Genomic DNA, 13,241 nt, shown 5'->3' with positions numbered 1-13,241 from the left:
GAGTTGTATTAATTCTTAAAACAAGGAGCTATCTTCTACAGTTGCAATTCAGTACAATAGAGTGCAATGCAAAAGAAAGAAGGAGCAAAGCTCTCAGCCCCATCAGTTGCCAATCAATGATTCATATGCTACTAATTTGGTTTAGTATCATCAGAGGAAATTAGTTGGTTTGCCTAAACTTCACCCTTACAACAGCAATAAAAAGTCATCTTCATAAAGTTCAGTTTATATTTCCTGGATGAGGATAAGTTTTGGTTTCTTTTCTTTCTTATCGTGGTAGCAGTTTCATTTCTTTGCTGGAAAGACTGTTAGCTAAGCAGTGTATAAAAAGACTGGCTGAGCCTCGCAATGCTTCAGTGGATTCCACACCATCAGAAAGAGAAATGTCTGACCAAAATGTCCGCAACGCTGGTTTCACTTCCTCCGGGATCACAGGAGGGTCGCTTGCTTCTTCATTGATGTCCCAGGAAGCAAGAGCGTCTGGGGGAGGCGTGCGTGCTGGAGGCCCTACTGCTACTCTCCAAGAAATGGGTATGAACAATTTTGTGTGTGTGTGGTTTTGTGGTTTAGTGCATAGAGTCAAAGAACTTTTTTCCTTGAAAATAAGCTTGCCAAGTAATCTCTTCTCTCCTACATTCCCATATTGCACTCAAAACAAAAGATTCCTATATTTAACTGCTTGTTATGAGTGGGATGGTATTAAGGGTGTTTTCTGTGTATGTACGTATGCATGAATATACATATACATATGTGGTATTCATGAGATTCAAGACAGTGTTTCTTTGAAGTTTGTGCTATCTTTCCATTCCGCTAGGAGTCATCAATAATGTGGAAAGTCATGGTAGCAATAAGCAACAATACACTTATGCAAGAACATGATCTGTGTACCTATATTTCATATCAATTATCGGATTTCCCTTGCTCTTTTCTCACACACATACATACAGAGGGAACCCATAAAACCTTATGCAAATGCTATAGCAGAGGGAAATCAGCTGCAGTCCAAGAGCTGAATTCACGAAGGTAATATATACACATCCCTGACAGCACCTATCTAAGTACTAAAATTAGGCATATCTGGCTTTCACATGAGCTAACACTGCAGGTGCTTGCTTTTCTGTTGCATGCACAGAGCAATCCCTGACCTGACGACTCTAAGCAGCTTGGCACTTGTTTAACCCCAGATCCCATGGGTTTCCTGCACAAGATATTCTCCCTGACAGTCCTGCCTATGTGACCTGATTCAGCAGGCATCCTCTAAGCAGGCATAACCCCACAGAAGAGTGCCCCATGTAATCCTGCTTTACCCAACAGCACAGTAGTTAGCAGGCTGACCTTGGAAAAAGGCTTCAAAACCCTTAGGAGTCTTGCACCCACATCTCCCATGTGTCAGGAGTGTGCTGAGCAGCAGGCTGCAGGCAGGTTACAGGTGGGGCTCTCTTCCATACTGGTCAACTGCTGGTCTACTCCTTTCGTAGTAAGCAGCTAGAAGTCTACTGAAGGATGGAGCTGAACCTGACTCCCAGCCATAAAATGGGTGGCTCAGCAGGTGAGCTGGCCAGGGTCCAGATTTGGGACATCTTTTAATAGTAAAAAAATGCAATAAGCTTGGTTGAGAGGAAGTAAGTTGTTTTTTTTAAGATATATTTTACATTGCTGCCAATATTATTCATAGCATGAGTCTCTCTAGACAGTGAGGGAAGAAGTGACATAGGGTCATTTAGAGAGATACTGCTTGTGACCCCTGTGAGGCATTTTTTAGTTTTTACTCTCTGTGATTTGATCAGTCAGTTTAGGTTACTGAATAGAGTGTTTATTGAATATTCAATAGCAAAGAGCTTAAGGGATGGTAGCAGCAGAGGGACAGAATATGAGAGACAGTCAGGAGAGAAGGAGGACCAAGAGAGTGAATAGCAGGAAGAGCTGCTCTCAGGCACCAAGCTGCATTAGCAGCAGAGATCCTGGTACACAGGAGATGCCAGTTACTTAGGCTAATCGTACATTAGAGAGAGTCAGCTGCAAAATCTTGCCTTCTGTTATAGATAAGGGTGGTACAGCAGTACTCAGCACACCCATATCTTCATTAGTGATGCCCTATAGAGATGAAGTTGCAGTTCTAAAAGAGTAAAGACTTAGAATCATAGAATTATAGACTCATTTAGGTTGGAAAAGACCTTCAAGATCATCAAGTCCAACCGCAAACCTAATCCTGCTAAGTCCACCACTAAACCATGTCCCTAAGCGCCTTATGCACACGTCTTTTAAATACCTCCAGGGATGGTGACTCAACCACCTCCCTGGGCAGCCTGTTCCAGTGTCTGACAACACTTTTGGTGAAGAAATTTTTCCTAATATCCAGTATAAACCTCCCCTGGCACAACTTGAGGCCATTTCATCTTGTCCTATCACTCATCACTTGGGAGAAGAGACCAACACCCACCTCTCTACAACTTCCTTTCAGGTAGTTGTAGAGAGTGATAACGTCTCCCCTCAGCCTCCTCTTCTCCAGGCTAAACAACCCCAGTTCCCTCAGCCGCTCCTCATAAGACTTGTGCTCCTGACCCCTCACCAGCTTCATCGCCCTTCTCTGGACACGCTCCAGCACCTCAATGTCTTTCTTGTAGTGAGGGGCCCAAAACTGAACACAGGATTCGAGGTGCGGCCTCACCAGCGCCGAGTACAGGGGCACGATCACCTCCCTACTCCTGCTGGCCACACTATTTCTGGTACAGGCCAGGATGCCGTTGGCCTTCTTGGCCACCTGGGCTCACTGCTGGCTCATATTCAGCTGGCTGTCAACCAGCACCCCCAGGTCCTTCTCTGCCGGGCAGCTTTCCAGCCACTCTTCCCCAAGCCTGTAGCGTTGCATGGGGTTGTTGTGGCCAAAGTGCAGGACCCGGCACTTGGCCTTGTTGAACCTCATCCAATTGGCCTCGGCCCATCGATCCAGCCTGTCCAGATCCCTCTGTAGAGCCTTCCAACCCTCGAGCAGATCAACACTCCCTCCCAACTTGGTGTCATCTGCAAACTTGCTGAGGGAGCACTCAATCCCCTCATCTAGATCATTGATAAAAATATTGAACAGAACTGGCCCCAGTACCGAGCCCTGGGGGACACCACTTGTGAGCGGCCGCCAACTGGATTTAACTCCATTCACCACAACTCTCTGGGCTCGGCCATCCAGCCAGTTTTTTACCCAGCGAAGAGTGCACCCGTCCAAGCCATGAGCAGTCAGTTTCTCCAGGAGAATGCTGTGGGAAATGGTGTGAAAGGCTTTACTGAAGTCTAGGTAGACTATATCCCCAGCCTTTCCCTCATCCACTAAGTGGGTCACTTTGTCATAGAAGGAGATCAGGTTAGTCAAGCAGGACCTGCCTTTCATAAACCCATGCTGACTGGGCCTGATCGCCTGGTTGTCCTGTACGTGCCGCATGATGGCACTCAAGACGATCTGCTCCATAATCTTCCCCGGCACCAAGGTCAGGCTGACAAGCCTGTAGTTCCCTGCATCCTCCTTCCGGCCCTTCTTGAAGACAGGCATCACATTCGCTAACCTCCAGTCTTCTGGGACCTCCCTGGTTAGCCACAACTGCTGGTAGATGATGGAAATTGACTTGGTGAGCACTTCCGCCAGCTCCCTCAGTACCCTTGGGTGGATCCCATCTGGTCCCATAGACTTGTGGGTGTCTAAGTGGTGTAGCAGGTTGCTAACCATTTCCCCTTGGGTTGTGGGGGCTTCATTCTGCTCCCTGTCCCTATCTTCCAGCGCAGGGGGCTGGGCACCCAGAGAACAACTGGTTGTACTGTTAAAGACTGAGGCAAAGAAGGCATTAAGTACTTCAGCCTTTTCCTCATCCTTTGTCACTATGTTTGCCCCTGCACCCAGTAAGGGATGAAGGACTTGTATCCCTCTTGTAAGGGATACAAGACTTGGATCCCTCCATGTGCTGAGAATCTTTAGAAGAGAGAGAAGCCAAGTAAACATTTAACAACGCATAGTTTTATTCTTGCAATGTCTGTAGCAGCTATGGACTTTTATGAAAACCACTATTTTGGTGAAGAGAAATATGCATGACTCAAGGAAACCTTAGCCATGCCTACAGGAGATACTCCAAAAGAGCTTTTATCCATGTGAAAAATGCTAGCTCTGTATCATTGCCAAAGCAGGTGTGAGCTTTGGCTCCCTGCAGCAGGAGAGCTTGCCACACATTCTTTGCCTGATTGAGAGCTAAAAGGGCCTCATTTCATTTCCGCAGGTGCTCCCTGAAATCTCTCACTCTTCAAACACATCTTCTTAACCTTTTCATTCAGACTGTAACCCCTCCTTCCCCCAGAACAAACACGCTCAAAGGAGCAGCTGATTCTGCAGCAGGGCATGAGTATTGTTCAGTATCACTTTACAGAAGATGTTATAACAAGCTCATCACCAAAATATTTGAGCATCCTCCAAGAATGCTTTAAGCGTTATCACTAACATTTGTCATCGCTAATGCTTTACTCTTCTCCCAGGAGAAGAAGAGTTTGCAATGGAATGCTTTGCTTGAGGCTTATTTGTAATGAGATGGAGACATACGAATAAATTGGCCACTGGCTACCACAGCTGACTGTGTTTGAATTCTACAGGTATCTATTATGCATAGGTTTATGCTATGGAAAGTGATGTGAAAAGAACATCATCTGGAACAGTAAGTAAGTGGTAAGGTCTGCAACAGTCCTTAGCTCCTGTGGGGGTTTGATCCACAGTCCTCAGGCAGCTCCTCAGAAAATTGCCATTTCAACAGAGACAAACTGTGCTGAAACTGTTTTGGAGGTCCAAATTTATCAAAAACAGTCTGTGCAAGAGTTGTAGATTTTCTTTGTGTTCTTGGAACATTCACAAAACACTGCAAATGTCCTTTCCCCAAGGTGGCAGCTAAAAAGCAGTATACTGATGGAACAAGTCAAGTAATTGGCAGTCTCTTTGTCTTCTGATACACTTGCTAGCCTTGAATTTTTTTAAGACATAGTAGTTTGTAATTATCCTGTAAGGTTCCTTCCAGTCACTAACATCTCCTTTGTAACTGTTGTAGGTGCCAGAGGCTCAACCCATTCATCAGGTTTTACCAGCAGTGGGATCTCCGGTGGATCCCAGGCCTCCCAGATGATGTCCCAGGAGGCCAGATCCCACGGAGGTGGAACTCCCAGGGGTGGTACAACTTCCACTGTCCAGTCCATCTGTAAGTGATGAATAAAAATGAAATAACAAATTACTTCTGAGAAGTCAGCAATATTTCAGCTCAAGCGTACATTCACTAAATGAAGGGATGTAAATAAGAGAAGTGGCTGCATTGTACTTGAAGCAAGATTTCTCCTGTTTGTTGCTTTATACCTGGTGGGAAGCTAAAACTAGGGAATTAGTGGAAACAACTATGCCATAAAGTTGCAAAGGTATGGGTGGATAGCAGAGACAGAAATCTGAAACACATGGTGACAGAAAAAGGCCAGTGGAGGTTTAGGTTATGCTTTCATCAGCACTACAGTGGAAGTTCATTAATTTTTTTTCAAACAAAAATTCAGGACCAAACCAAGAACTTCACATCTGAACACACAAAACAGATTAAGTGGGAGGAAACAGTGAAACATGAGAATGGAGTTACCAGGCTGACAGACAGAAACCATTAGTCCACTTCTTGTGGCCTTTTAGAACAGCTTAGCTTATTTTCCTTTAAAGGAAATTGGCTGGGTCAAAAGCTGAGGGATCTACCTGCACTTACTAGCTCAAAGCATGGAACAGGACAAGTTTTCCTCTACACCTTGTCAAGTTAATGCAGCCCACACCTAGATAAACCAAGGTATGAGGAAGCCTAGTCTATACTTGAATGCATTGGTAAGGATGCTAATTATGGTAGCGGGATCTTACAGAGTTTGGAAGAGAACTGGAGATAGGATTGAACTTCTTAATTTCAAAAAGTGTCTTTCAAAGTGTAACACAGACCTTTGACCTCTGACCTGGGAACATTTGTTACCAATGGTCAGATATTCTGTATGTTTCCTTGTACTGCAACTTTGCTTTAAGTTGTTCTCACATATTTCTTTGTATTTATCCTTAGCTATGGGTGGCAGAGGAGGAAGGCACTGAATAGAAGAAAAACATCAGCCTGGAAGTAAGCTCTGCAAGCAGTTCATCCTTTACCAACACATTCGACAGCTTTTCCCCTTCTTTGCTCTCCCTGTCCCTGACCTGAAAAGCAAAGCCTTTTTCACACGCACAAATAAAGTTTCTGTTAAAATGACGGATTCTTGCATGAAATTAGTGGGGACGGGGCTGAGGGCCAGTTTCTTCCTTGATTAAACATTCTCTGAAGCACAGGCACAAACAAACACAAGCCAATAAATGGAAGCTAAGGTACTTTGGACTGCAAGGGTGTCTTACAAAAATGCTGGGTTTAGCAACACTAGACTCTCCAATTACAGGTAGATTGCTTTGTTTATTTTACAAAAAGTGATCACAGTGCAAAAGTTACCTTGGTGTGAGAGAGAAGCATAGAAACACTTGATAAAGGGCATCCAGCAGTTCCCTTTGGATGTACTTCTAATGGGCTATCAAGTTAAATTCTACTTCATTAAAAATATACATAGCAAATGAGAACAGATCCCAAGAAATTTCATACCTCAGAGATGCAACTAATATTTGTACCCCTCTACTATTTCTAAGGTTCCTTTCACCTTAATATTTCAAGTCCCTGTTTGTTAATTGAGAGGTGTCAGGTTTGTCACATTTGAACCAAAACTACTCCTGTAAACTTCATGCAATACCTGAGAACAGGTAAGGAAGGGAGCCCATCTTCTCTGGTATTGGTCTCTTACTGTTCCCCACACACCTGACTGCTTTCCTTCATATGTACATACAATAATGTTTCCTCAGATCCAGGTAACATTGTCTGTTTCCTGTACAAATTCCCACATACATACTCCCCTAGAGTTCCACCTTCCTCACGTCTTTCTGGCTCCTCATCCTCCCTCCCCTATGACCTCCCTCCCTCTATATTTCTAATAAAACCACACAAAGCCGCTTCTCCTTCCCTCTCCCCACCCCAAGTTGAAGGGAGAGAAGCTACACCCTCAGACTGGGAGTTAAGAGATGCTGGGTTTGTGGTGCATCTCTTCACAGCTGGGAGACGTGTTTATACATAGAAAGATTTAGTGTCAAAGAGACCTTAGTGTGAGGAGAATGGGGGCAGTTCTCTAGGCCAACCTCCTGCTCGAAGCAGGGTTAGCCTTAATGTTAAACTTGTTTGCCAGGGCTTTGTCCAGTCAGGTTTTGAAAATCTTCAACGGAGATGTCACAGTTTCTCTAGGCAACCTGCTCAAAATTTTCACCACTCTCACAGTTGAGATTTTTTTCCATATGTTGAAACAGAATTTCCTTTGTTGCAAAGTTGCACTTACTCCAATGGATCGTTAAGTACACACTTAATAATGATGTATTTTAGAGTTTTCCACTTTAGAGATTACCAATAAATATGCTTTCCTGAACTGGCACCTAAGCCTAAAAGTGGTGAAGATGGGACTAGAAACATCCTTTGCAGAGCTCAGTGCCTCCCAGTGCCATTGCTGAGAACAGACACACTATCTGCAAATCATGCACTGTCACACCAACAGGAACAGATGTTTTCTCTCTCCCCATACTTGCTATGCAAGTACAAATGTAGAGATTTCTTTGCACAATAGTAGTAGCTTATGTTTATATGTTAGCTTTCATATTTAAGGATCCTGAACTGTTTTGTTCACTGCAAAGGAAATGCAGCAACATAATCACACATGGGTTGGGTTTTTTTACGGTCAGACACCTTTTAACTTGACCTGAGTGGTAGTTAATATGCTGACATGCATGTGAAAGCTTCCTGCTCATTGCCTGCATACTGGCTATCTACTGCTAAATTGTTACCACTGCCATAAATATCTAATTGTAATATTGCTGTTGTATTCTGTAACAAATAAAGACAAGGAATGAAGACCACCATGACCAGGTGAAATGAAAAAAAAAAAAAAAAATTAAGCTGTTATGGAGCAAAAAAATGAAGTATTCAGGACTCATAGACAGCAACCAGCCTGCAAATCTGACTGAGAAATGTGGGACATGCTCTCTGAAATGGTATTTTAGCTGTAATTTTCAGCCTTTCTCCCAGCCTGGGTCTATTCTCCTCTAGCATCTCTCCAGATCTCAGCCACTTCTCTGCAACAATGATGCCCCAGTGATCATTAAGTACAGGGCAAAAAGTTTGGCCAGACCTAAACGATAGGATCTGGAAAACGGTGTCACCAACCCCTGAAGAGGGAAGGCAGGGGGAGGCTGCTGGGTTTACTCTGACGAAATTTGTGTCTGGTTCTTCTGTTCTGCTTGTCCCTGCTTATAACAGGCCTGGCTTTCCCACTGTCCCCACGAGAACAGCCTCCAATTAAGGAATCCCCTTTCCCTCTCACTTCCAAACCTGTTCCATAGTCATCCTCAGACTGTTTACGGCAGCAACCTCACAACTGCTGCAGGACATCAGCAGGGTCCTGTTACTTTCCTCTCCTGCCTTGGCTCACCATTTGCGAGAGCTGTGTTGGAACAATTTGCTGGCCTGGGCTCTACCCCCTGACCTCATGTCACCTCTAAAAAAGGCTGCAGCAGCTTTGTCAAACAGGTACTGGCATGTAGGTAGAGAAAGCTGGCTACGTGGCCAAGAGCACAGCTAAATTTTTCTAAGGCACTTAATGTTCTTCGCTCGTGGCTGCTTCATCACAGTTCTGCTATCTCTTTACACAAGAGGGAGGGAGCATAAGGTCAGTGTAAGGCAATGTGATTTTGACTGAACAGCATTTTATGTCTATTTACTACAGAGTAAAGGACATGGGCAAGTAAAAGACAAAGGAGAAGCTGCATCCTGTCTGTCTTGATTTTTACAGATCACCAGTGATTCTGCTTTTGCAGCCTTGTCCATCCAGCGTAATAAAAATAAAAGCATTGAAACTGGATATTTGGCATAGCCTCGGTGCATATGTGCAAAGACGGACTCAGCCGTTTGCTGGTCTTCAAGTCTGATCTAGTACACGTCTCTAATTAAGCCATCCTACACTTTCCTCCCAAGGCCTAATGCAGCAGCCTGTGACTACTAAAATGTAGCTGTGATCTACCAGCAGATCTTTCTTCCCTTCTCTGCCTTTAGCACTGGCATGAGGTACAGCAAGAGGGTTTATCCTGGCTGTTTCCCCTTCAGAGATGTGCAAATGCCAAGGTACGCTGCCAGAGAGCAGCAGGCACCTAGATTCCCACAAGCAGACATTCAAACACCTGCTTTAGCTATAATGATGCTAAAGTGAGTCGTAATAATGAAACTAATGTAAGAATGAGAAGAAATAGTAGAAAAGGTCAAGCATGCCCATTACTTGTCGGACAAACAGTTTTGTAAACTGAAGCTGTATTATCCAAGAAACAATGTGTGACCATTTCACGACAATTAAAGGCCTTGTTTCTTATTCTCCTGCAGAGGGGGAAGATTTAAAACTGGCTATCAACTTTAATATTGGCATTTCCTGACCTCAAGTGCTTTTGTCTAGTTAAAAAAGGACTGTCATTAGTAGAGAGCTGACAAAAGGTATTTACACCTACAAGAAGGAAAACCAATCCAAACCAAAGCAAGACTCCCTAATCACGTATCATTTCACTTTTCAGCACTTACGTGAAACTGGTGTTACTAGTTTGGATTATTTTTCCCATCTTTAGATCTTGTTGTGTTGAGAACTATCTTAGATAGCTTTACTGAGGCAGGGAGCATCCTCAGCTGCATTTGAATTCACTTCACTGAGTCGGCTCTAATAGGTCTACAGAAGAACAAAGGTAAATGCTTCCTCCTGAAAGCCTTACTCACAGACCACTTAAGCAAATTCATATGTACATTATTACAAATGAAGTATTTACATTTGTAGCAGAATATAATTGAAAAGGTCAAATAACAACAAATATGGCAATCTAAAGCCCTCATGTCTCTCAATCAATCTTTCCACAACAAATAGACACAGAGAGAGAGAGAGGAAAAGAGGCAGCCGTGTGTGATTACCAGAGCAATAGCACTGAAGCAATACACTGCAGAAAGCACATAGCTCTCTGCACGGAAATCAATTCCTCCCACAGGATGGGGTCGATAGTTGTCTGACAGAACAGTATACAGGCAATTTAATAGCATTTTATCTAAATGAATCTATTCCTCCCCCCCACTGGCCTCACAGTTCATAAGAAGGCTTTCTTAGTAAAATAGATTTATTTTTTTTATGATACAAAAGGAAAGTATTTATCATTCTGCAGACACTACCATTGTCTATTAAAAATCATTTATCCCTGTTAGTTGCTTATTATCTGCAACTCTTTCCCAACATTGTTATTCTAATTAGTTAACTCAAGCACGCAGCCCATAAAAATCACCTTCAGTTACTCCGGAAACATTTTTCTTACCCCAAAACATTTTAAACTATAGGTCACCCTTTCAGGAAAAATAAGCCCACAAGGCAGGCAAACTCAGTTGACTCAAAGGAGTATTGGTATAGGAAATGACATTTTTATGCAACAGAAAGCTTATTTTTTTGAAGAATGTGTTACACACAGAGATTGGTTGTCCAGCGTATCTGTTTAAAAAGTACTTAATAAGTAATAAATAATAAAGCTGAGCTGATCTTATTAGTGGATATCTGTGTGAAGTAAATGGTAATGAATGAGAAGCCCTAATAAGCATCATTCCAAGGATGAATCTTTGGTGCTCTGGGAGTTTGGTATTGTGCCCCAAAGGCTCTTGTAAATCCAGCTGCAGCTCTTGCTCATCATTTAGAAGATTAGGGGCTGATAAGCGACAGTCAAGCCTTATTAGAACAGGCTAAGGCAACAGGAAACATTAATTGGGTAATTTAATGCACAAGGAGACAATAAATGCCTGCATTGTGGTTCAGATGCTGTTTCCTCTATTGATTCGTTCATGTCTTATTTTGCGAAATTCTCACAAATTAATCACAGAATGACAGAATCACAGAATCACTATGTTTGGAAAAGACCTGTAAGATCATCAAGTCCAACCATGAACCAACACCACCATGCCCACTAAACCATGTCCCACAATGCCACATCCACATGTTCCTTGAACACCTCCAGTGATGGTGACTCCACCACCTCCCTGGGCAGCTTATTCCAGTGTCTCACCACTCTCTCAGTAAAGAAATTTTTCCTAATATCCAGCCTAAACCTTCCCTGGCGCAACTTGAGGCCATTTTCTCTCGTCCTGTCGCTAGTCACTTGGGAGAAGAGACCAACACCCACCTCTCTGCAACCCCCTTTCAGGTAATTGTAGAGAGCGATGAGGTCTCCCCTCAGCCTCCTCTTCTCCAGACTGAACAACCCCAGTTCCCTCAGCCACTCCTCATAAGACTTGTGCTCCAGACCCCTCACCAGCTTCGTGGCCCTTCTCTGGACACGCTCCAGCATCTCAATGTCCTTCTTGGAGTGAGGGGCCCAAAACTGAACACAGTATTCGAGGTGCGGCCTCACCAGCGCCGAGTACAGGGGCACAATCACCTCCCTACTCCTGCTGGCCACACTGTTTCTGATACAGGCCAGGATGCAATTGGCCTTCTTGGCCACCTGGGCACACTGCTGGCTCATATTCAGCCGGCTGTCCATCAACACCCCCAGGTCCTTTTCTGCAGGGGAGCTTTCCAGCCACTCTTCCCCAAGCCTGTAGCATTGCATGGGGTTGTTGTGACCCAAGTGCAGGACCCGGCACTTGGCCTTGTTGAACCTCATACCTCTTGGTGGAGAGACTGTAAGACAAAGTCTAAGTTTAAAAACACCGGAATACTTTTATTTCTTACAGCTCCCCTTTACTTCTTGTGTTACTAAGGGACCCATCAGTAGCCCTGCCCTTGGAAGCCAAAGAATGAAGACTACTTACTCCCTTGCCCAAGGACTCCTCCAACAAAGCAGAGGAGAGACCCAAGGCATAGCAGCTATCTGAAGTGAAATGGTGTCTCACCATCTAACTTGTGTTATGGTTTCATCACAGCATGTGCACGCAGCAGGAGTGCTGTGACTCTGGGAGGAAGCCCAGTCTCTCTTTTCCTCTAGAAAGCTGGGAGTACTTAACAAAACCCTCTTCTCTTTCACCATTGTGAAGGAGATGTAGAAATAGTTGCTGGACCGATCTTCCTCTGAAAGTAAGGAAGATGAGCGGAAATTCCTGACATGGGTGTTTCTTCTCTGCCTGTTATCAGAATTAATCCACTTGTGACAGGATTCACTCAGTCCCCTCAGTGGTGGGTATTTGTGTCTAGAACACCAAAATCTCTCAGTTACATGCCAGCTCCTCATTTGGATCCCATTCTAAGATTTCCTTCTCTGAGATATCTTTCCCACAGCTGAACAGGAGGGAAAAGAGGTTATCTTACAGTAGAAGAAATTCAACAGGAGAAGGAGAGAGTCTTTCCTTTACGTAGCTGACCTAGGCACTCTTTCCCTCTCATTTTCTAGCACTGTAACTTGGAAGATTGGGGGTGATAATTGATGGACACTTTATTTTAATAATTTACATTTGCAGCAATGTAAATATTAAAATGAGGTTTGAAAGCATGCAGGCATCATTAATTTCACATAAACATTGTACATTATGCTCTGTTTAACAGCATTCAATCTCACTTTTTGTAGCTTTATTCCACTTTCAGGCATGGCTTTTGAATCATTCCTTTCAAAGATTCCCAGCCACAGCCTCTCCCTTCCACCCAGCAGCTGGGCACCGTTCCTGCTGCGAGCAAGGTTCCCCATGTCTGTGGCACTGGCTGGAAGGGTCACTCCCCATCGCCTGCTTCAGCAAAACTCACTGTGGGCAGAGCACCCCTATGCTTCAAGCTTCTTCAGGACTGTCACATTTGAAGTTGGTGTCCTCTTCACACCTCACCATAGTTAAGGAAGGAGGTAGCCTCTCTGACTCCATTTAGCATATGATACGATGCTGCAGGGTGCCTATTAACAGATCCCTGAAGTCATGGAAGCCTTGGTAGAAGAGGCAGGGTCCACCAACAGCCCAGCACAACATCCTCTCCACCACCATGTTAACCAGTGCTCTAGTTGCACTCTTTGCATCTCCCCAAGGACTGACCAAATCACAACAATCTGAGAGTGTCCGCTAGACCAAAAATAGGAAACACGCACATCTTCTTGTTGATACAGTGCTTATTTGTAG

At 44.1% G+C, this 13,241-nt stretch overlaps 1 protein-coding gene across 1 annotated transcript; it reads left to right on the top strand.

The window, feature by feature from the left end:
- Positions 1–383: 383 nt before the first annotated feature.
- On the top strand, positions 384–6,118 carry LOC104263610 (interferon alpha-inducible protein 6-like). Its single transcript, XM_059815642.1, has 3 exons — positions 384–531; positions 5,070–5,216; positions 6,090–6,118. Exons 1-3 carry the CDS (start codon positions 384–386, stop codon positions 6,116–6,118), a joined length of 324 nt encoding a protein of 107 aa, XP_059671625.1.
- Positions 6,119–13,241: the final 7,123 nt, after the last annotated feature.

The sequence above is a fragment of the Gavia stellata genome, chromosome 3, assembly GCF_030936135.1.
Source record: "Gavia stellata isolate bGavSte3 chromosome 3, bGavSte3.hap2, whole genome shotgun sequence".
Classification (NCBI taxonomy): Eukaryota; Metazoa; Chordata; class Aves; order Gaviiformes; family Gaviidae; genus Gavia; species Gavia stellata.
This window is presented reverse-complemented; position numbering and strand designations above follow the sequence as displayed.

What these genes read in the sequence shown, in the direction of transcription:
- LOC104263610 (XM_059815642.1), top strand. Translation starts at nt 384, where the DNA reads ATGTCTGACCAAAATGTCCGCAACGCTGGTTTCACTTCCTCCGGGATC. An exon ending in TGCTACTCTCCAAGAAATGG is followed by an intron (nt 532 to 5,069) that starts GTATGAACAATT and finishes TAACTGTTGTAG; the next exon opens with GTGCCAGAGGCTCAACCCAT. An exon ending in TTCCACTGTCCAGTCCATCT is followed by an intron (nt 5,217 to 6,089) that starts GTAAGTGATGAA and finishes ATTTATCCTTAG; the next exon opens with CTATGGGTGGCAGAGGAGGA.